This window comes from Ceratotherium simum, chromosome 4 (assembly GCF_057802395.1).
Source record: "Ceratotherium simum simum isolate JZ-2026a chromosome 4, ASM5780239v1, whole genome shotgun sequence".
NCBI lineage: Eukaryota > Metazoa > Chordata > Mammalia > Perissodactyla > Rhinocerotidae > Ceratotherium > Ceratotherium simum.
In genome coordinates this window covers 31,099,330-31,120,748 of record NC_141903.1, presented here as the reverse complement: position 1 = coordinate 31,120,748, position 21,419 = coordinate 31,099,330, and the positions used below count along the sequence as shown (strand labels likewise).

The following is a 21,419-nucleotide window of genomic DNA, read 5'->3' as shown; positions in this document are numbered from 1 at the left end:
TCATTGGGTTTTGAAATGTCCACTCTTTTTTAGTGTTGTCACAACCATGCATGTGTGTACACTAGACATTCAATTCACAGATAAGGAATTGAGCAGCTCAGGGCAACTAGTCCAAGGTAACACAATTAAAAAGCTTGGAGAAGGACTCAGGCCAAACAACAAGGTAGTGACAGAAGCATTCACTTGCAACATCTTTGGAGTAGGAATCAGAAGACTGGAGCTAACAATTTCATTTCTTCTTCACAACAATCCTACGAGGGTAGAATAATTAGCCCTGCTTTCCTAATGACAAACAGAAGTTCCAAGAGGTTAAGTCATTCATTCAAGTCATACAGCAAGAAAACTCGTAACACCCAGAGCCAGCTAGTGGAGGAAGCTATAAATTGGCGGAATTCTTTTGGAAGGAAGTTTGGCTATATGCATCAAAGGTCTTAAATATGTGCTTTAACTAGAAGCGACTAGAAATATACACAAGTATTTATTTTCACAGATTTACCACAATAACATTTATAATACTGAAAAAAATAGAAAACAATAAGAGCTATTATGCCAATGGAATACTATGAAGGCATCAAAAATCATGTTTTCAAGGAATATGTAATGACACAGAAAAATGTTCACGATATGTCCATAAATGAAAAAGTTGGGCTAAATGAACAGAATAATCCCAATTTTGTTTTTCAAAAAAACCCACACATTTACATACATATGCAAACATACACAAAGAAGACACATGGAGGGTCTATAGCAAAATGTTAAATGTGTATACACTGAGTATTAAAATTATGGATTTAAGAAAAAAACGATTAGGAAATAATTTTTAAAAGAAACAACACAAACTTGACCTATACCGCTGCCATCTAAATTTTTTGTTCAGGTAAGTATTTAAAAGGCTATTTACTTATAAAAATATACTTATCAGAGAACTTCTCTTTTTTTTTTGTGAGGAAGATCAGCTCTGAGCTAACATCCATGCCAGTCCTCCTCTTTTTGCTGAGGAAGACCAGCCCTGAGCTAACATCTATTGCCAATCCTCCTCTTTTTTTTCCCTTTTTATCCCCAAAGCCCCAGTAGATAGTTCTATGTCATAGTTGCACATCCTTCTAGTTGCTGTATGTGGGACGCCGCCTCAGCATGGCCTGACAAGCGGTGCATCGGTGCGCACCCGGGATCCAACACCGGGCGGCCAGCAGCGGAGCGCACACACTCAACCGCTAAGCCACGGGGCCGGCCCCAGAGAACTTCTCTTAATGCTAATAATATCGAAGTTTTTCTGTGCCAGGCATGTTTCATATATGTGCCCTCACTTAATCCTTAAAATAACCCTGTGAAGTATGACTGTTATCACTCCATTTTAGAGATAAGAAAATTAAGGGTCCAAGATGTGAAGTGTTACATCCGGGAAGCGAGGAAACCAGATCATGGACCAAGGGGCACTTCTTTAAAGCTTCACATTCAATCCCTATGTTAAACACACAGCCAAAACCTTGTTTCACACTGAATAATCTTCCTAAAGGCAGAACATACTAGGCTTTTAGTTCAGGAGTTGATATTTGGTATGTGATTATCAGGATGTCTATAATTTACTTCAAAATATTTCCACACATGCACTATAATATTATGGTACATGTGTATAGTTCAAGTTATATATAGTTCAAGTATAGTCAGTTGTCCTAATCCAGGATTCACACCCCAGGGGTTGGTTATGAACATTCTCACCAGCAACCTCACTCTCCAGAAACTTGAGTTGCCTTTATCCTTGAAACACCAGAGACTTTGTCATTAGCATAAGGAATGTTAAAATTGTGAATTTTCACTGGTGAAATTAGTGGCTTGCTAACTAGCATAATAGATGTTAGAAATGGACTCTCATTAATTTAATTAATGGGACTTAAAATATGGGGATTAGCTCAGAATTCTAGATATACACCCATTCTTGCACAAGGAGGGTTTAAGACCTCCTGGTATTCACGCCTTTGTGTAATCCCCTTCCCTCGAGTGTGGGCTGTATCTAGTGACTTGCTCCTAATGAACAGAATACAGAAAAATAAAGGGATGTCACTTCTGTGATTAGGTAACAAAAAAACTATGGATTTTGCCTTGCTAGTATTCTCTTGCCCTCTCTCTTGCTTGCTGCCATGTTGTGAGATGCTCTATACAGAGGCCCATGTGGCAAGGAACCAGTGGAGGCCAGTGGAATCCTATCAGTAACCATGTGAGTGCATTTGGAACTAAACCTTCCCCATTGAGCCTTTGGATGAGATCACAGCCCCAGCCAACACTTTGATTACATCTTTGTGAAACCCTAAAGCACAGAAGCCCAACTAATTTGTGCCCAGACTCTAGACCCACAAAAACTGAGAGATAACAAATGTATGGTCTTGTAAGCTTGTGGAGTATTGGGGTAATTCTTAACACAGCAAGAGATAATTAATATGATTAATTTGCAAAAATGATGTAACCAATCAGTAGCCAGGTTTTTCAAATGCCCATTTGGACTATGTATATAGTGCCAGCATACATACACACAAGCATAGTATCTTCTGTCTGAGGGAATTATCTTCCAGTATTAAAATGGATTTTTGTAAGACACAAATAAGCATGAACCCTAAGGAAGCAGCATATTCAGATCCCTTTAGCTTTGGCATGTCTAGGCCAGACCTTCTTCAGAGTGACATACAAATTGTTGGACTTGCCCACATTGTTTCAGTGACAAATATTTCACATGCTGTTGAATTCAATCTCTCTCTGCTTCAGCCTCCCAATCAACACAATAAGAATAATGATGGAACTAATAACGGGGCCTTGCCAGGAGAGTGGCTGAAATAAATTATTTTATCACACATTGAAAATGTATTTCACAAACTTAAAAAAAAAAATACCTCTATGCAAGTGCATAATGAGAGCTCTGCATTTCCGCAGCATTCGTAGTTGTCTCTAAGTACTTAGACAACTGGGCTAAAAAAGAACACTTGCATGACAAGACTGTTATCACCCACATTATCTCTTGAGCCTCTCCTAGAAAAGTAAAATGCGGGGTTTGCAAGAACCATGCTGGGGGGGAAAGAACTGGTGGGGGAAGAACTGGTGATTTTTTGTTTTGATTTGGAGAGATGCAGGCAAAAACTCCAAAAGACAGCAATACTCAATGCAGTATAAAGCATGCTTTCTCAATGGGGACAATATCAAAATGAGGTGACAATTTGTTCTTGGGAGTAAAAAATTATCTTAAACTTTTTATGTATAAAGATATAGTATATAAACAGATAATCGGTATATCTATGGTTTTAAAATTTCACGGGGTGGGGGGGAATTAGGAAAAAAATGTCTAAAAAGGCTCCTTAGTGGGGGTGAGAGGGCAGTAATGAAAAAAAGGTTGAGCAAGACTGGCCTAGGATGCCTTCCCAAACTGGGGAGCACCTGTGAGCCATGCCTGTCCCAGGGAACATCCTGATCTCTCTATTTCCTTCTCTTAGGATCCCAGAGGTCAGACGACAGGCCAGGGTTCCTCCCACCTCTGCTTCATGGTTATTGGCCATTCCCCTAGGCTGCAGAAATGTGTATGAAGCCTTTCATGTGTCCCAGACTTCCACCAATCCCTATTCTCCTTCAGATCTTTCTCTTTGTTTCCTTGATCTGTTTTTTTAATGCACCTGCTCACCTCGAGGCATGTTAAAATATGTATTTGGCATCCAGCGCGCTACTTGTCCCTGGTACTTTTTCAATACTTCCAACCCATCTTCCATTGGCCATCTTGGGTTAAAATTGTCCACCAGAACATGAAATCAGGGCAGAGAGACAGAGACTACGGCAGAGTCAAGAGACAAGTGAGTGCCTCTCAGACTGAGGAAAGCACTGTATGGCACGCTCGCTAGCATCACCGGCCGAGAGTGTGGTATATATAGTACTCACTCTTTTGTACAGACTTGAGAAAAATACATAGTAATGGTACAGTCCATAGCTATCATAGACAAAGATAGCTATCTATCTCAAAAACAAACTTTTTAAGCAGTTCCTCAAAAAATTAAACATAGAATTACCATATAATCCAGCATAAGAATTGAAAGCAAAGACTTGAACAGATATTTATACACCCATGTCCATGGCAGCATTATTCACAAGAGCCAAAGGGTGGAAGCAACCCAAGTGTCCATTGATGTATGAATAGATAAACGAAATGTGGTATACACATACAATGGAATATTATTCAGTCTTAAAAAGAAAGGAAATTCTGGGGGCCGGCCTCATGGCCTAGTGGTTAAGTTTGGCACGCTCTGTGTCAGCAGCCCAGGTTCGTGGATTCGGATCCTGGGCATGGACCTACACCACTCGTTGGCCATGCTCTGGCAGTGATCCACTTGCACAATAGAGGAAGACTGGCAAAGATGTTAGCTCAGGGCCAATCTTCCTCAAGCAAAAAGAGGAAGAACACAACAGATGTTAGCTCAGGGCCAATCATCCTCAGCAAAAAAAAACAAAAAAAAGAAGAAGAAGAAGAAAGGAAATTCTGACACAGGCTACAACATGGAAGAACCTTGAAAACATGATACTAAGTGAAATAAGCCAGCCATAGAAGCACAAATATTCTATATTCCACTTCTACGATGTACCTAGAGTAGTCAAATTCACAGAGACAAAAAATACAATGGTGGTTGCCAGGAGGTGGGAGGAGAGAGGAATGGGGAGTTATTATTTAATGGCTACATTTGCTGTTTAGGAAGATGAAAAGGTTCTGCAGATGGATGGTGGTGATGGTTGCACAACACTGAATATACTTAATGACAGTGAACTGGACACTCAGAAATGGTTAAAATGGTAAATTTTATGTAATGTATATTTTACCACAATAAAAAATTTTTAATATAATTTCAACAATCTTTTTTAATATAAAGATATGTTCAAAATAAATAGCATAACAACAAATCCGTAGTCCATGGGAAAGCAGTAAAGAGGGTATGTCATGATAGTAAAAATGGTAGAGATGCCAGCTAAACACACTCTCAACTCGCGTGACACTCTGGAATTTAGGCCAGCTGGAGTCCGGATAAGAACAGTCTGGGGGCTCTGAACACAAGGGAGGACACTCTATAGCCACTCAAAGGCCCTCTCAGGCTCTGGTCCATTCTAAGTTCTTCCATTGTAACTGAGTTCATTGCTTCTGCATTCCTCCATCCTTACTGTTCACACCACATCTCCTCTCTCTGGCTCTATCAAGACACATATCTAGCCCCACACTAGCGGTATGAGTGCAGGGACCATTGAGTGTGACAATGCCGTGTAGTCATCAAGAGCACAGTCTGGAGTCAGATAGGCTTGGGTTCAAATCCCAGGTTCACCATTCACTAATTCTGTGACCTTGAGAAAAGTGCTTTGGCACTTGGGTCCTCAGTTTCCCTATGCATAAAATGGGAATAACCCTTCCTATCTCGTAGAGTTCTTCAGAAAAGTAGATCAGGTAATGCATGCCAAGCACGGTGCTTGACATCTAGGAAGCTCTTGTAAGCACCAGTTGTTATTTTAATATCCTTCTCAGCACTGATCATAGTGCTGAGCACTGAACACCAAGTGGGGCTCAATAAACTGTCAGCATCAGCAGATGCTTCTTCACTGCCTGTCATGCTTTCCACCCTGAGCTGGATGTCCGGGGAGTAAAGCTGTATAAAGTACAGTCTCTAATCTCGTGACTTTTGTCTTATTCCTACTTGTGTCCCCAGCATCCCACCCAATGCCTGGCACGTAGTTGACACCCAAAGTATTTGTGGAACTGAACTTTTGAGTTTAAAATCTAGTGCATGTTCATATGAGTTTGAGGGGAAAAAAAAAACATGTAACCATAGAAAGAAAGTATGATAGGGCCGGCCCCGTGGCTTGGCGGTTAAGTGCATGCGCTCCGCTACTGGCGGCCCAGGTTTGGATCCCAGGTGCGCACCAATGCACCGCTTCTCCAGCCATGCTGAGGCCGCGTCCCACATACAGCAACTAGAAGGTTGTGCAACTATGACATACAACTACCTACTGGGGCTTTGGGGGAAAAAAAGGAGGAGGACTGGCAATAGATGTTAGCTCAGAGCCAGTTTTCCTCAGCAAAAATAGAGGAGGATTAGCATGGATGTTAGCTCAGGGCTGATCTTCCTCACCAAAAAAAAAAAAAAAAAAAAAAAAAAGTATGATAAAGAAACATGTGAGTAGGATTTCTTTAAATTCTTGAAAACAGAGAGAACACCTTACGTATATTTGACCTGTGTTCTTCAATTTACTGAAAGCTTTCAAACATAGATTTCACATCCATCTGTGGGAATGCATTAAAATTCACTTTGTGGATGAGTAAACTTACAATCAGAGGGTAAAGTGACTTGTGCTAGATCACAAAGACAGTAGGCTTTAGTAGGCTGTAAGTTCAGAACCGCCTCTACTTCAAGGACATATTTGTTGACTTGACTCCCAAGGGGAAATCGTCACTCTCCTGCCCACATACTTCTACTCCAAGAGGAAAGTGGGGTCCAAGTGATGGATGAAAAGTCAGAAAGGCCCCTGAATTGCAAGTCGCCTCAGAGTGGTAAAAGGAGAAAAGAAAAGCAATTGAACAAGCCCCCAGAGGCACAGAAACACAAGTGACCTCGGCTTGGGAGTCCATAACTAAGGCCAGCTTTTAATTTACAAACACAGAGAGATAAACTTTGTGAGCACCTAGTTTTGCTTTTTCTGGGAAAAAAACAGATACCAGATCCCACCTTTACCACCACTAAACATCTTCAGGGATGAAGTCCTAAAGTGAAAGTAAAGTCACCTAAAGTCACTCGCATGGTGACTTCCACAGAAGCCATTTATGCTGGCTCAGCTGTGAAGGTTTTAATCAGGAACTCAGGCTGATACCAGAAAATATCACTATTTGGATAAAAGGTAAAAGACACTTCAGGATGAGTGGCTTCTAAAATTGAAATGCTAACTAATTAAACTAAGCATCTGAAGAAAAAAAAAGAAATTTGGAAAAGGCAAAAGCTAGCAGGAAAAATATACTCTTACTGCCGAGCATAATAAGTGAGAATACCGAGGAACCACTTATGTTCCTCACTTTAAAAATTTAAAGTCACTTGATGATTTCCAGATAATATTCATCAGAAACCAACTGTGGACCCTGGCTGCGCATTCTCTCTCTCTTCTACTCATCTCCACATAAATGTACTGAGCACTGTCCAAGGTACTACAGGTTGGGGGGAATTGGGATTAAGATTAATAAAACCCCCTCTCTGCTATCAAGAGCATAGAATCTACTGAGACACCATGCCAGAAACCTTTGGGAGTATTCACGTACCACACCACCCCTTTCTCTGGGAACTGACACCCTAAACCTGATCCACATGGTCATGGCAGAGGATGAGCCATATTTGTACAACCTGACTTCTACCCCCCTGGCCCTGCTTGACCTATGGAAGGCCAATGAGCATCCCTTCCAGAGAATTTGGAAACGAAAGAAGTATGCCATCAGTCTCTTTGTTGGCGAGAACTCTATATAACATGTACACTTGGACCGTGGAGGTCCACATTACACTACACAGCCTGTGGAGCAAAGAAAGCCAGTCTACAGAGGAAGAGAACAAAACAGATGCCTAGTCTTACAGACAAGAGCTGAAGAAGGAATACTGCCTGGGTTCCTGGAAGCGTTCAAATCCCAGTGCAGACAGTTTGAAGCATGGGAGCCTCACCACCCTTGGCCCCTTATAATAAGCTAGCCTAAAGTAGTTTCTGTTACTTGCAACCAAAGAGTCCTAATAAATACAGGGGGAACGAGACAACAACGCAAATGCATCTAATGCACAGCAGTATCTGTGGAGTTCATCATGCTGAGTAGGCAAACATTCCACTTCATTCATCTGAGGGCTGCACCATAAAGTGGCAAGGGTAAGATTATTGATAAAAGATGAGGATTTGAGTCCAGACTCCACCCTTTGCTAGTCCTGTGACCTTGAGCACATCCATTTAGGCCACACTTAACACAGCGCCTGGCACAAAGCAGGTGCTCAGTATATGTCTGTAGGAGGAAGGAAGGCAGGGATGCAGCTACCCCACATCTCAGGTGCGCTCATCTCGTCAAGACATTGCTCATCAATAACACAGGAAGAATAATGTCTACTTTGTGCATCTCACAGGGTCAGAATGCACACAAGCACTGTATGGTTAAAAGTCATTAATAGGTTCAGATTGATGGACAGGTCAAATAAAGACCCACCTGGATTAATCAAACAATATTTATTTATCTAAAGCAAGGGTTGGCAAACTATAGCCCACAGGCTGAATCCAGCCCACCACCTGGTGTTTGTGTGGTCCACAAGATAAGAATGGTTTGTACGAAAGAACATTTGCAATGAATTTGATGGGAGGGAACACCAACATTTCACCCCAATTCACCTAAATGTTATCTCTCCCCCAAAAAAGAATTCTATTCTTCTAAAAATTATACGTAGTAGACCTGTATTACAAAACAAACAAAAAAACTATACTCAATTATTATTATTATATTTTTAATTCAGTCAGTAAAAAATTTGTGCAAATTTGTTTCTGTCCTGTTATAAAGTACCTACATGATATCTTGATTTTGCCTCTTGGCCTACTAAGTTTAACATATTTACTATCTGGCTCTTTACAGCACAAGTTTGCCACTCCTGATCTAAACAATGTACAAAAAGTCAACTCAGTCAGGAACATGGCAACAAAATTATTTTCTCATCAGCCCTATTATTATTAGAGTGCAATTTTGCAGAACATGGGGGTTTTTACAAATGCATAATTTACAATATAGCAGAAAAGCCTGCAATAATTTCTTATGAGTGACAGTCACATCAGACCGTGGGGAAGCTCGACTACTCCCTTCAAGCCCAGGCTTAAACAGGCTGGGCCAGGCTGGATATGTGCTCATCCAAGCCAGGAACACATCATTAATCTCAACAGTATGTCTATGGAGTAGAGTACAGTACCAAATACTCATTCATCACCCCCAGCCTGCCAGACTAACGCATCATGGTCCAGGTTCATTCTTGAACCTAGATCTGCAAAACAAGAACAAAGATCAACTACCCAGAAAAATCTCTGAGGTCATAACAATAGTTCTTTAGACCAGCCATTAAGCCTAACCCACAAAACAAAATGAGGTAACATGTGCATAAGTCCTAAGTAAATCCCAGAAATAAGTGATTATGCTCATCATCACAATAATAACAATAAAATATTATAAATAATAATTTTAAAACACCTCAAAATACCTGTAATAGGCATATAAAGATGCATAAGGAATGGACTTTGCTCTAGGCAAGAAAATAGGATATCTCAATCTCATGTGTAATATCATGTAAGACACATTAAAAACAGAGTAGCTCTCCTTAAAACAGGGTACACAGGATCTTAGAACATCAAAGTGGGCTCTGGATCACCTTCACGGAAGCGTAAGCTCTCACAACTACAGAGTTTGAAAACCACAATAATAGACAACCAGAAGCTCCAGATCTCTGTGTCTTCCTCATCCATAACATCAGGACAAAAATAACAGCCATTTCAAAGGTTTGTGAGGAATAAATGAGATAATAAATAAAAATTCATTTTACAGTGAGTAGCACCATAGTAAGCACTCAATAAATATTAGCCATTATCTTTTTTATTAAACAGTTGTCATATTATATATACTGTAAATATAATTATTCATTCTGATTATTTCTCTTAATTAGACTATAAGTATCCTTCACATTATCACATACTCTTCATTGGCATATTTTTAATTTAATGGGCCACAAATGGCACCTTAGTTTTACTTTGATTTGGTTTTATGCAATAATTAGTGAGGGTAATTATTTTTGCATATATTTATTAGCTGTATTTTTTTCTTGTTATGTCTGCTTATGAGCCTTATTCAAGAAGCCAGTGGGAATCTCCATGGTTTCTTAAAATTAACATTGGTTCAAAGTGGAAACAAGCTTACCTTTTGGGCTCCCTGTCTTAAGAAGGTGCTGGCAAAAGTTTCCAAAATGTAGTTCAGAAAGCCAGCCCCTGTGATCGAAATCCTGCCTCTCTGAACAAACTCTGTCCTGCAAAAAGCAAAAATATGCATCTTTGATGTCATTCTATGTTTGGATATTTCAACTATAGGGATTTCCAACAGTATAATTACCACTTATAATCACAAAATAATATCCATAGTAATTCAATAATTGCCTGTTACAACAAAAGATTTTGTTAAAAACAGACTTACAGTTTATATAATATAAGCAACAGTCTTACTCAAATTAAAGAATATTTTTTTCAAGTTGCTTAGAGAGTAGACTTTAAAAATTCTCACCACGGGAGCCAGCCCAGTGGTTAAGATCACATGCTCCACTTCAGCGGCCCGGGGTTCACAGGTTCAGATCCTGGGTGCAGACCTACACACCACTTATTAAGCCACACTGTGGCAGGTGTCTCACATATAAAGTAGAGGAAGATGGACACGGATGTGCCCAGGGTCAGTCTTCCTCAGCAAAAAGAGGAGGATTGGCAACAGATGTTAGCTCAGGCTAATCATCCTTACCCAAAAAAAAAAAATTCTCACAACAAAAAAAATGCAACTATGTGCAGTGATGGATTTCTTAACTGACCTTATTGTGGTAATCATTTTGCAATATATACATATATCAAATTATTACATTGTACATCTTAAACTTACACAAACTTACACAATATTATCTGTCAATCATATCTCAATAAAGCTGGGAAGAAAAGAAATTATATGGGTGCATTATTCGAACAACTGCAGAACACAGGATTTCTAGCCATACCTAATAAATAATTCCATGATCAAATTGTGATACTCAGGGTATCAACAGTCTTTAAAAACAACAACAAACATATACATAGAGACAGAGATTGGATTGGTGGTTACCAGAGGGGAAGAGGGGAAGGAGGAGGGCGAAAGGGATGATTAGGCACACGTGTGTGGTGATGGATTGTAATTAGTACTTGGGCAGTGAACATGATGTGATCTATGCAGAAACAGAAATACAATGATGTACACCTGAAATTTATACAATGTTATAAACCAATATGAACGCGTGAAAAAATTCACGATTTAAAACAAAAAAAAAAGCTGCTCTACTTGACCCACAACAAATAAACTTAACTGATTGTAAGTTATATATATTAACTATATATTATATATTAAATATATAATATATAGTTAATATCTATTTATTTATATATAGTTAATATAAATATTTATATTTATTAATATATAATATATAGTTAATATATATATTCATTTCATGATGTAAAATGGCTTTTTAAAATTTTGTCTAATACAATTATCAGCTGTATGACTTTGGGTAAATTATTTAGATTCTCTTAACTCAGTTTCCTCACATGTAAAATGGGAATAATCATAGTATCTTCACTTTTACAACTACTGTGAGAAGTAAATAAGTTAATACATACAACAGGAACATGAACAGTTCCTAACAGACAATGAGCATTCATTAAATGTTAGCAACCATTACTAAAGAGACAGACAGACAGACAGACAGACAGAGACAGAGACAGGAAAGCCAGAAGCCTGGAATGACGTCTTTAATCCTTGATTGGAAAGAGAGGGGAGACAGATATGCCACTACCCTATTTAAAGTTCTACTAATATTATCTCCACTTCATAAAACAGAGATTTGTATAACACCTGAGAGTGACGTCAGAAAGACGGCAGAGTGGGAAACCCCAGGCCCTCATCCCCCCATGGAGATACCAACTTAACAACAATATATGGACCAAATTGCCTTTGTAACAACCCCATAAACCAATTAAGAGGTTGTAGCACCCCAGGTGAGTGCAAAGCCAAGCAGAGCCACATCAAAGTGAGTAAGAAAGTTTGTTGCATTTCCCTGCCATAGCCCCCATCCACCCAGCACAGTGCAGTGCCATCAGGAGAACACTCCCCACTCCTGGCTTCTCCCTTGGGAGGGAAAGAGAAGAGTAGAATGTATGTCCAACATTCTGGCTTTACAGGGGGATTGCCCAAGGAACAGTTTTCTGTCTCATCTGACTTGGCATGCTAAAGTAAATGACAGTATACTTCAGATGCCTGGGGGCTGCTCAGAACAAAGGCAAGCAAGGTGACTTATTACAGCACTAGAGAGTCTGCAGTACCACGGACAGACATCAGAGAGAGCAAGAGGTTATGCGCTCTTGAGAACAGGAGCCAATCTCTTTAACTGAGAAATTACACACACGAGCCCAGAGAAGAAACATCCTCAGAAAAGATTTGAGAGACCCCCCCGCCCCCAGAATCTCTACTCGTGCTGATTGATGAAGGTCATCTCCTGCATGAAGCCAGTCCACAAAGACTGGGAGAGGTGACTGTCGTTTCAAATGCCCAAGTCTCAACAAAAGATCACAAAGTATACAAAGAAACAAGGAAACATGGCCCAATCAAAAATAACAAAATAAATCTCCAGAAACCAACCCTAAAGAAATGGAGATGCATGAATTACCTGACAAAGAATTCAAAATAACCATCTTAAAGATGCTCAATGAGTTAAAAGAGAACACAGATAGACAACTAAATGAAATGAGGAAAATGATACATGAACAAAACGAGAATATCAACATAGAAACTAGTAAAAAAAAAAAAAAAAGAAATTCAGGAGCTGAGGAATATTATGATTGAATTAAAAAATTCACTAGATGGATTCAACAGCAGATTTGATGAAGGAGAAGAAAGAATCAACACACTTGAATACAAGTCATGAAATTATTTAGTCAGAGGAGCAAAAAGAAAAAAGAATGAAGAAAACTGAAGAGAGCCTAAAAGATATCACCAGGGCCAGCCCCGTGGCTTAGCAGTTAAGTGCGCACACTCCGCTACTGGCGGCCCGGGTTCGGATCCCAGGCGTGCACCGCCACACCGCTTCTCCGGCCATGCTGAGGCTGCGTCCCACATACAGCAACTAGAAGGATGTGCAGCTGTGACATACAACTATCTACTGGGGCTTTGGGGGAAAAACAAATAAATAAATTAAAAAAAAAAAAACTACATAAAAAAAATTCAAAATGTTAAAAAAAAAAAAAAAAAAGATATCACCAAATGGGTCAATATACACATTATGGAAGTCCCAGAAGGAGAAAAGAGAGAAATGGGGGCAGAGAGCCTATTTGAAGAAATAATGGCAGAAAACTTCACAAATCTGAGGAAGGAAATGGACATCCAAATTCAAGAGGCTCAATGGACTTGAGAAAAAAGCAACTTGTCAAGGGAGCTCCCATAAGATCTTCAATGAATTTTTCAGGAAAAACTTTGTAGGCCAGAAGGAATTGGGATGATATATTCAAAGTGCTGAAAGAAAAAAATGCAAACCAAGAATACTATATCCAGCAAAGCTATCCTTCAAAAATGAAGGAGAAATTAATGGGGCTGGCTCAGTGATGTAGTGGTTAAGTTCGCGTGCTCTGCTTCGGCAGCCCGAGGTTCGTGGGTTCGGATCCAGGGCACGGACCTACACTCTGCTCATCAAGCAAGCCATGATGTGGTGGCATCCCACAGACAAAATAGAGGAAGACTGGCACAGATGTTAGCTCTGGGACAATCTTCCTCAAGCAAAAAAGAGGAAGATTGGCAACAGATGTTAGCTCAGGGCCAATCTTCCTCACAAAAAAAGGAGAAATTAAGACATTCTCAGATAAACAAAAGGTGAAAGAGTTCACCACCACAAGAGATTTGGATTACACTTAACTCTTCTGTGTTCATTCATTTGTTCAGCATACACTGACTGAGAGGTTACTAAGTACCACACTGGGGGCTTGAAGCCCAAGGTGAAGGAGACAGACTCTGTCCTCCAAGATCTCAATGACTAGTGGGAAAGACAAACAGACAAGTGGGTGAGTGTCACACCAGCAATTAGAGGCAAAGTATTCCACTAGAGGAAAACCACAAGGACTCAGGCAAGAAAGCATGAAAGCATGAAGGAACAGGTATGAGGAGCCCAAGTTATCTGCAAATGCCCAGTACTCAGTAAAGGGCTTGATAAATTCTTCCCATAGGAATGACCTGAATACAAAGTGGGCAAAGGAGATGTTAGGAGATGAGGCTAGAAGGACAAACGGAGACCAGACTGCAAATGGTCTTCAGGCTGAGGAGTTTAGACTTTATCCTGAAAGCACAAGGACTTCTCTTCTGAGGCCACCAAGTAATAGGTACAGACTAACAGTTACATGTGCATCATTGACTAAAAAGCTTGGTGTCACTCCTTAATGTTTTTAGATGGTCTCCTATCTCCCATTTTCAGCACAGTGCCTACATTCAATGAGTTCAATGAGTATTTGTTAAATGAATGAATTAATATTAAATTTCTTTACAATCAAAAATATTCAACAAAGAAAATACTTCCCCCTACCTTCTTATATCTCTATGGAAAAGAGATGGGAGCCATGTCTCCTATATGGGTATTGGGGGGTGTGTGTACATGTATATATAAACACATTCACTGACACTAAGAAAGGTGTTCTAAGAAAATTATGGATCCAAAAAGCTGTGATTTGGGTAAAAATATTTATCATAACCTCTTCATTAGACCTCTCTAATTCTCTAATAGCAGTGGCCTCCACATTTAGATCATGCACACAGTAAAAGGAAGCCTTCAGAATATTTTTCTCTCTCTCTCCCTCTCTCTCTCTCTCTCACACACACACACACACACACACACACACACACACAGAATTATCCTAGCCAATCTGACATAAATAGTCTAGGCAAACAGTCAGTCTAGGCAAAGCAGCTTCCACCTCTTAGATTAAGCCTATTTAAAATGATTTGCTCATGTAAAACTATATCCTAGTGACACTAATCTTTCCTGTCTTTATTCCAGATTAGTCAGAGTAGAATTTTACAGTGACTTTAATATTTAAAAGTGAAAAGTTGAGCAGTCGCACACTCTTGGGAGAGATGTACTCTTGAGTCCTCAAGGCAACTATAAGTGAGAGATTAATAAAAGTCTGTCTTACATCATATTCTAACCAATATTTATTTCTTTCTGCCACTATTGGGAGAAGCAAGTGCTCAGAAAAGCACTCTCAGGGTTTGCCCACATATTAGAGAATAACAGGGCAGTAAAGCGGGGTCATGCCCTTGACATCAACAAGATGAGAGTTTATCCTATTATATTTTAAGACTGCCAGAGAAGAAAATGTTGCACTTTCCCTCAATAACTCATTGACAAAGCACATCAGACATTTTCTTCTTACTACACATAGCTAACCTAAATCCTTCATGCTAGATAAGCCTCCATTGAAGTTCCTGAGTAAAACACAGCAGGTTACACAACAACATACAGTTTAATTTCAGCTCTTTAAAAAAAAAGAAGAAAAGACGGATGGACGGATATATAAATAGCTAGATGGACAAATGGATAGAGCTGAAATACAAAAAGAATCTCTGGGCATCAGAATTATAGGTGTTATTTATTTACTTTGTTTAATTTTCTATAATAAATATGTATTAGTTGGAAATCGCCAAAAATATTAAAAATAAGACCCTGAGGATCATTTTTATATAAATAAAAAGTTATTCTTTAAAAGGCTCTGTGCTACAAAGAACCATTTTCAGCAAAGGTACATGCTAACTTCTGACTCACCCTTCATTTAAAGTCTCATTAAATCACTTCTTGGCTTTCCTCTCCCACACTATGTAACCTCAGTTTTTTGTGCCTTTTGTCCTAAGACTTTCTCTTGCCCTCAACCTTGAAGTGTTCGATGTTTCATTCAAGAGACATAAAAATGGTCAAGACTTCCTACACTTCTCTTTTATCTCTGTTAAGCCTGAAGGACTGCATCACATTTATGATGTTATATACTCATGGTCACACTTACTCCTCAAAAAACTGGATAGTAACAGTGTGTATTAGGTATCAGACACTATATTATCTTCTGAGGTTGTTACTCTTAAAATTTTTTCTCTCTTTTGCACATGAGGAAACTGTGGTAAAGAGAAGTTAAATAACTTTCCCGAGGTCATATACCTTGATGTCGTGCAGATTCATTATCTACTGCCTCAAAATCCTAGTCCTGCTCCTATCTTAATGACGCAACCATCCTCCTAGTCTATGAGATTAGAAATCTCAGCAACACATGATACAGTTCCGTTTCTAATCAATCCAAACATTCAATCAGTCACCAGATTGCATTTATTTTATTTCTAACATCCTTCAATAGTCTATGTCATTCTCTCCCTTTGTATTGCTACTCCCTGGGTTTAGCACAGCATTTTCTCTCTCCAGGACCACCACAACTGCCTCCCAACAGGGTCCTTGTCTCCAACGTGGGCTCCCCATAATCCACACAGCCCCAAGTCAGCTTCCTAAGCACACACTAATCTTGTCACTGACCATTTATTAAGGCACAGAGAATAAAACCCACACGCTCAGTTGAGATTCATCCATATTGTTGCATAGAGCTGTTGTTCATTCGTTTTCATTGCTGCATAGTGTTCTGTTGTTTGAAAATACTCCAAATTATTTAACCACTCTACCAAGATGGATATTTAATATGGACCCAGTTTGAGGTTATTAGCAACACTGCTGTAAAGAAAATATTTATAATGCATCAAAGGGACATATGTGCACAAGTATCTCTAGAGGATCTAGCAGTTGAATATCTGGGTCATAAGACATGCACAGTTTCAACTTGAACAGATAACGACAAATGTTTTTCCTAATGGTTTTACCTGTATTTTTTTTTTCTTGATTGCATCAATTCCAACTGCAATGACTAGCACATGGTAGGAAATCACTAACGCATTAGGAACAAAAGAATAGAGAGAAGGACGGAGGGTAGGGAAGACGAAGGGAAGAAGCAAAAGAAGGGGAGAAAGTTATAGTACATCTCAATACTTTCACCAGGGAATTTGAACCAAATGTCTCAGGAGTTCCACCTGCTAAAGTCAGTAGGGGGCAGCCTTCACCGGGCTGAGAGATAAGCCACCACAATATCTGGAAAATTATGTTAAAAGAGGAGGCTTGGGCCGGCCCCGTGGCTTAGCGGTTAAGTGCGCACGCTCCGCTGCTGGCAGCCCGGGTTCGGATCCCGGGCGCACACCGACGCACCGCTTCTCCGGCCGTGCTGAGGCCGCGTCCCACATACAGCAACTAGAAGGATGTGCAGCTATGACATACAACTATCTACTGGGGCTTTGGGGAAAAAAAGGAGGAGGATTGGCAATAGATGTTAGCTCAGAGCCGGTCTTCCTCAGCAAAAAAGAGGAGGATTAGCATGGATGTTAGCTCAGGGCTGATCTTCCTCAAAAAAAAAAAAAGAAGAGGCTTGCTCACTTACTCACGCAGTGCCTGTATCTGAGTCACATCTATCGCTTTGTCCACAGGCAGACATAATTCAACATAGAACACAATGGAAGCATGACACAGAAAACACAGCTCAAATCTAGGAACACCTTTGTGAAAGTGAAGGGCAGTTCATACGATCAGTCCCCTAGTTGGGGTCATTTAAAAATGTGTTCTCTTCTGGATTTGGGAAAATAAAAAAGTTCAGAGAAAATATGGATCAGGAATTAATCCCCAGAGCACACAGCCACCAGTTCTGAATCCTCAAAATGGTAGTTTCGAGAAAGCAAAAACTATTAATGAGATCCTGTCCCTGAATTATTGACTGGGTAGGTATGGCAAATCTTGCCTAATTGTTTTCATGATGGGAATTTAATTAAAGTTTCTTTGAGGGGAAAAAAAAGGTTCCACAGATATTCTTGTTGTGATGACATCTCAGTTGTAATCACGATGTTTTTGGCATTCTCCTGGAACCACATAGAGGGGCAGCCGAAAGGAAAGTCAAGGTCAGCAGGTCAGACTGCCTGGTCAGGCCCTGTCTAACTCCCTGGGTCTAACACTGCTGTGGAGACTGCCGGGCTCATATATGCACTCCAGCACGCCAGAATATGTAGTCTCTCCCACCCTATCTTACCAAACCCATTTATATAATTGTGCCTCCAGAGAACCAATTCAATTTACAGAGTTCTCAATAAGTGCTAAGCAGTTTTCAGCCTTAACACACACACACATTATACACACACACAAACACACACACTCCCAGGACAGGGATTAAGGGTGTCGTTCCTGGAGTCAGATTACTTGGATTCATATCTCATCTCCAACACACAATAGGGACCCGCCCACATAGGCAAGTTCCTGAAGATCTGAGAATCTCAGTCCTCTCTGGAAAACACATTAATAATACCCATTTCATAGGTCACTCCAAGGGTGAATAAGGTAATACATGTAAAGCACTCAAGGTAATATGGGTAAGCATTCAATAAATGTTAATACTACTAACACCAGGAATAATAATAATGCTATCTACTACCACCACCACTATTCCCATTTACAGAAAGAGAAGCACAGTGTCTGAGAAGTTAAATGCTCCCAGTACAAATCCAGCTCTGGTAACCTCCAAAACCTTTGTACTTCATTAACTTCTAGGTGACACTTGATCACCATAAACCACTTGGCAATGAGTCCCTCCTTCCCCATTCTGCCCTTCAAAGCCCTTGGAGGTTTAAATGAACCCCTCATCTTTCCAGCCTTGTCTCCCACTCTGCTAACACAGGTCACACACTAACTCTCTGCACAATAGCCATGTGAGACCAAACATCCCCCTCGCCTCTCTGACCTCTGCTCCAAGGGCTCTCTCCCTCTGAGCTGCTCTCTTTTAATATTTATTTATTTATTTAGTGTGTGTGTGTGTGTGAGGAAGATCAGCCCTGAGCTAACATCCATGCCAATCCTCCTCATTTTGCTGAGGAAGACCGGCCCTGAGCTAACATCCATGCCCATCTTCCTCCACTTTATATGGGATGCTGCCACAGCATGGCCTGACAAGCGGTATGTCAGTGCGCGCCCAGGATCCGAACCCGAGCCGCCAGCAGCCGAGCATGCGCACTTAACCGCTATGCCACGGGGCCGGCCCCTGAGCTGCTCTCTTTTAACCCGTCCCAGGAATGGGTTATTAACAACACCCCTAAATTATAACAATGGGCAGCAGCAGGGAATGCCGTAACACTAAGGAATAATCAAACAGTGAAATCTCAAGAACCTAGCAGACTAGTGCAGGTATATTTTATAGGGCAGGGTGGCTCAGTTTCTGAAAACATAGTATTTAAAAATTGATAACAGACAATACTTTTCAATATCGCATTGTGGTAAGGCATTGTATTACGTCCTTTATATATACACATTTCAGTTAATTTTCTCAACAATCGTATGAAGTAGGTAATATTAAGCCTGCTTTACAGATGAAAAAACTGAGGTTCAAAGAGGTGAATTTGCTAAAGTCAAAAAAAAATAAGTGGCAGGACCACTATTTGAATCCACACAGATAACCTCAGATCCCATATCCCTTCCCACAATCCTACTACCTAGAAAACTGCCTATTCAGTGCAAGCTTACTAGCATCCTGAGTGGTGGACAAAGATTCAAATTATACAACAGTTTGTGAACTGGCCCAATTGGAGGCTTTTCTTGGGATACTGGGCACACCAGTGCATGCATCCCATTCAGGGCTGGCTTCAAGGACATGTGATCTAGGCAATTGCACAGGGCTCACCTGTCAGAAGGGCTACATACTTTGTTGAATGTTCTGCTGTCACTGTTTTGAAATTCTTAACCATTTGGAACAAAGGACTCTGCATTTTCATTTTGCACTGGGCTCTGCAAATTATGTAGTTGTTCGTGATCCCATTTCAAATGTAGGTCTATACAACACTGCCAACTGCCATGCCCCTGGGGAGTTTTCTGAGATGCTTAGGAATGCATACTTCAATTTAGCAATACCTACTAACAGCCTACAAACCCTTGGACCCATAACATCTACCTATAACAATGTGTCCTAAGCAAATAATCTTAGACAATTATGAGACCAGCCTAGAAAGATATTTATCACCTCATTATTCATAAGAGCAAATAATAGGAAATAATGCAAATGCCCAATAATTAGGACATTTAATAAAACATACTAGAATAACTTTATCCAATGACTACATCTGAACAGCCATAAAAAAATTATTTAAAAATGACACATTTAATAAGGAAAGACAGTCTAAAATGTAATGTTAAATTAATGTAAAAGTCAGTATACCATGTACAATGCGATTCCATGTTTGTAAAAATGATTTTTCCGCAGAATGAGTAAATAAATTGCAGCAACTGCAGCTCCTACAATGGAATACTATACAGCAACAGGAGAAGAACAAACTACTGATACACAAAAGATACAACAGAGTACATACTCTATGATGCCATTCCATGTGAAGATTACCAGTAGGCAAAACTAATCTACAAGGATGGAGGTCAGAATAACAGTTTCCTTTGGGGTCACTGACTAGAAGGAGCACATGCTTAAGAGGGCGCAAACATATCCTGTTTTTTCTTATACGTATTTTGTAACTGTTCTACAATGAACAAGCAACACTTGTTTAAAAAAAGAGGAAACATTATTTTTAAATATGATGATAAAGAATACTTGCAGTAAGACTCATCCAAAATAGACCTATGTGAGGGCCGGAAGGTTTTCTTATCTTCAGACAAGAGGCTGTTGAGTCATCCCAGAGCAGACGGGAGAATCAAACAGAACAAGCTAGGAATTACCACCTAAATTCCTCACAAGGCTATAACCCTCTTGAGGTCAGACACATATGAAATGGAGCTGCCTCTACCTCCAGCACAGAAAACGTCTCAAAACATAGCTGTAAATGCAAACCAGAAAACTGAACTCAGCTTATCAATTTTATTTTCCATCTCTTTGCTCAGCCACCAATATTAGCCTTGATTAGAAAGATGACAATCAAGCTCCCAGGTGTCCATTCTCAACCTGATGCAGGAGGCAGATCCTTAGACTAGATAGATTGTCCCCAGATTCTTGTCTGTTGCCTCAAGACTTTAGGTTGTTCTACACGATCTCAATGTACGGCTGATAAAATATTATAATTTTTAATACCCAAACTTTGTGCGTATTCACTACAGATGCAAAAAGCTAACAAAAAAAGAAAGAAAGAAAATTAAACCAGCATCTCTGCTCCATAAGAGCAGCAACTGCAACACAATTTCGACACAGATCAGACGCATTAAAATCTCCCTTCTTCCTCCCTTACTTCCACTGATAATTCCTCTCCTGTATACATTCAAGAGGGCCCTTATCTGAATTTTGCCAAACTTTTTAGGAGGGTGTTTCTGCTGAAAAGTGTTTACTGTTTGCTGGAGAGCCAGATTATCAACTGGTCATGCCTTATAAGATTAACAGGAAATTTGCAAAAAATGAAGTTTCAAACGGGTGTCAGCAGTGTATTTGCTTACCACCAGAACCACAGGATACTGCCTAGTTATCAGGGGTTCCCAAATCTAGCTGCGCAACAGATTCACTAG

The 21,419-nt window shown here is 40.0% G+C and overlaps 1 protein-coding gene across 5 annotated transcripts in view; it reads right to left on the bottom strand.

The window, feature by feature from the left end:
* Positions 1–21,419, bottom strand: part of PRELID2 (PRELI domain containing 2) — a 72,575-nt gene that overhangs the window by 25,115 nt on the left and 26,041 nt on the right. For all 5 annotated transcript variants that reach the window (XM_087429611.1, XM_004420037.3, XM_087429613.1 and 2 more), the window contains one exon: positions 9,968–10,073. In XM_087429611.1, the coding sequence (XP_087285737.1) occupies positions 9,968–10,073 (106 nt within the window). The remainder of the gene's footprint in view (positions 1–9,967; positions 10,074–21,419) is intronic.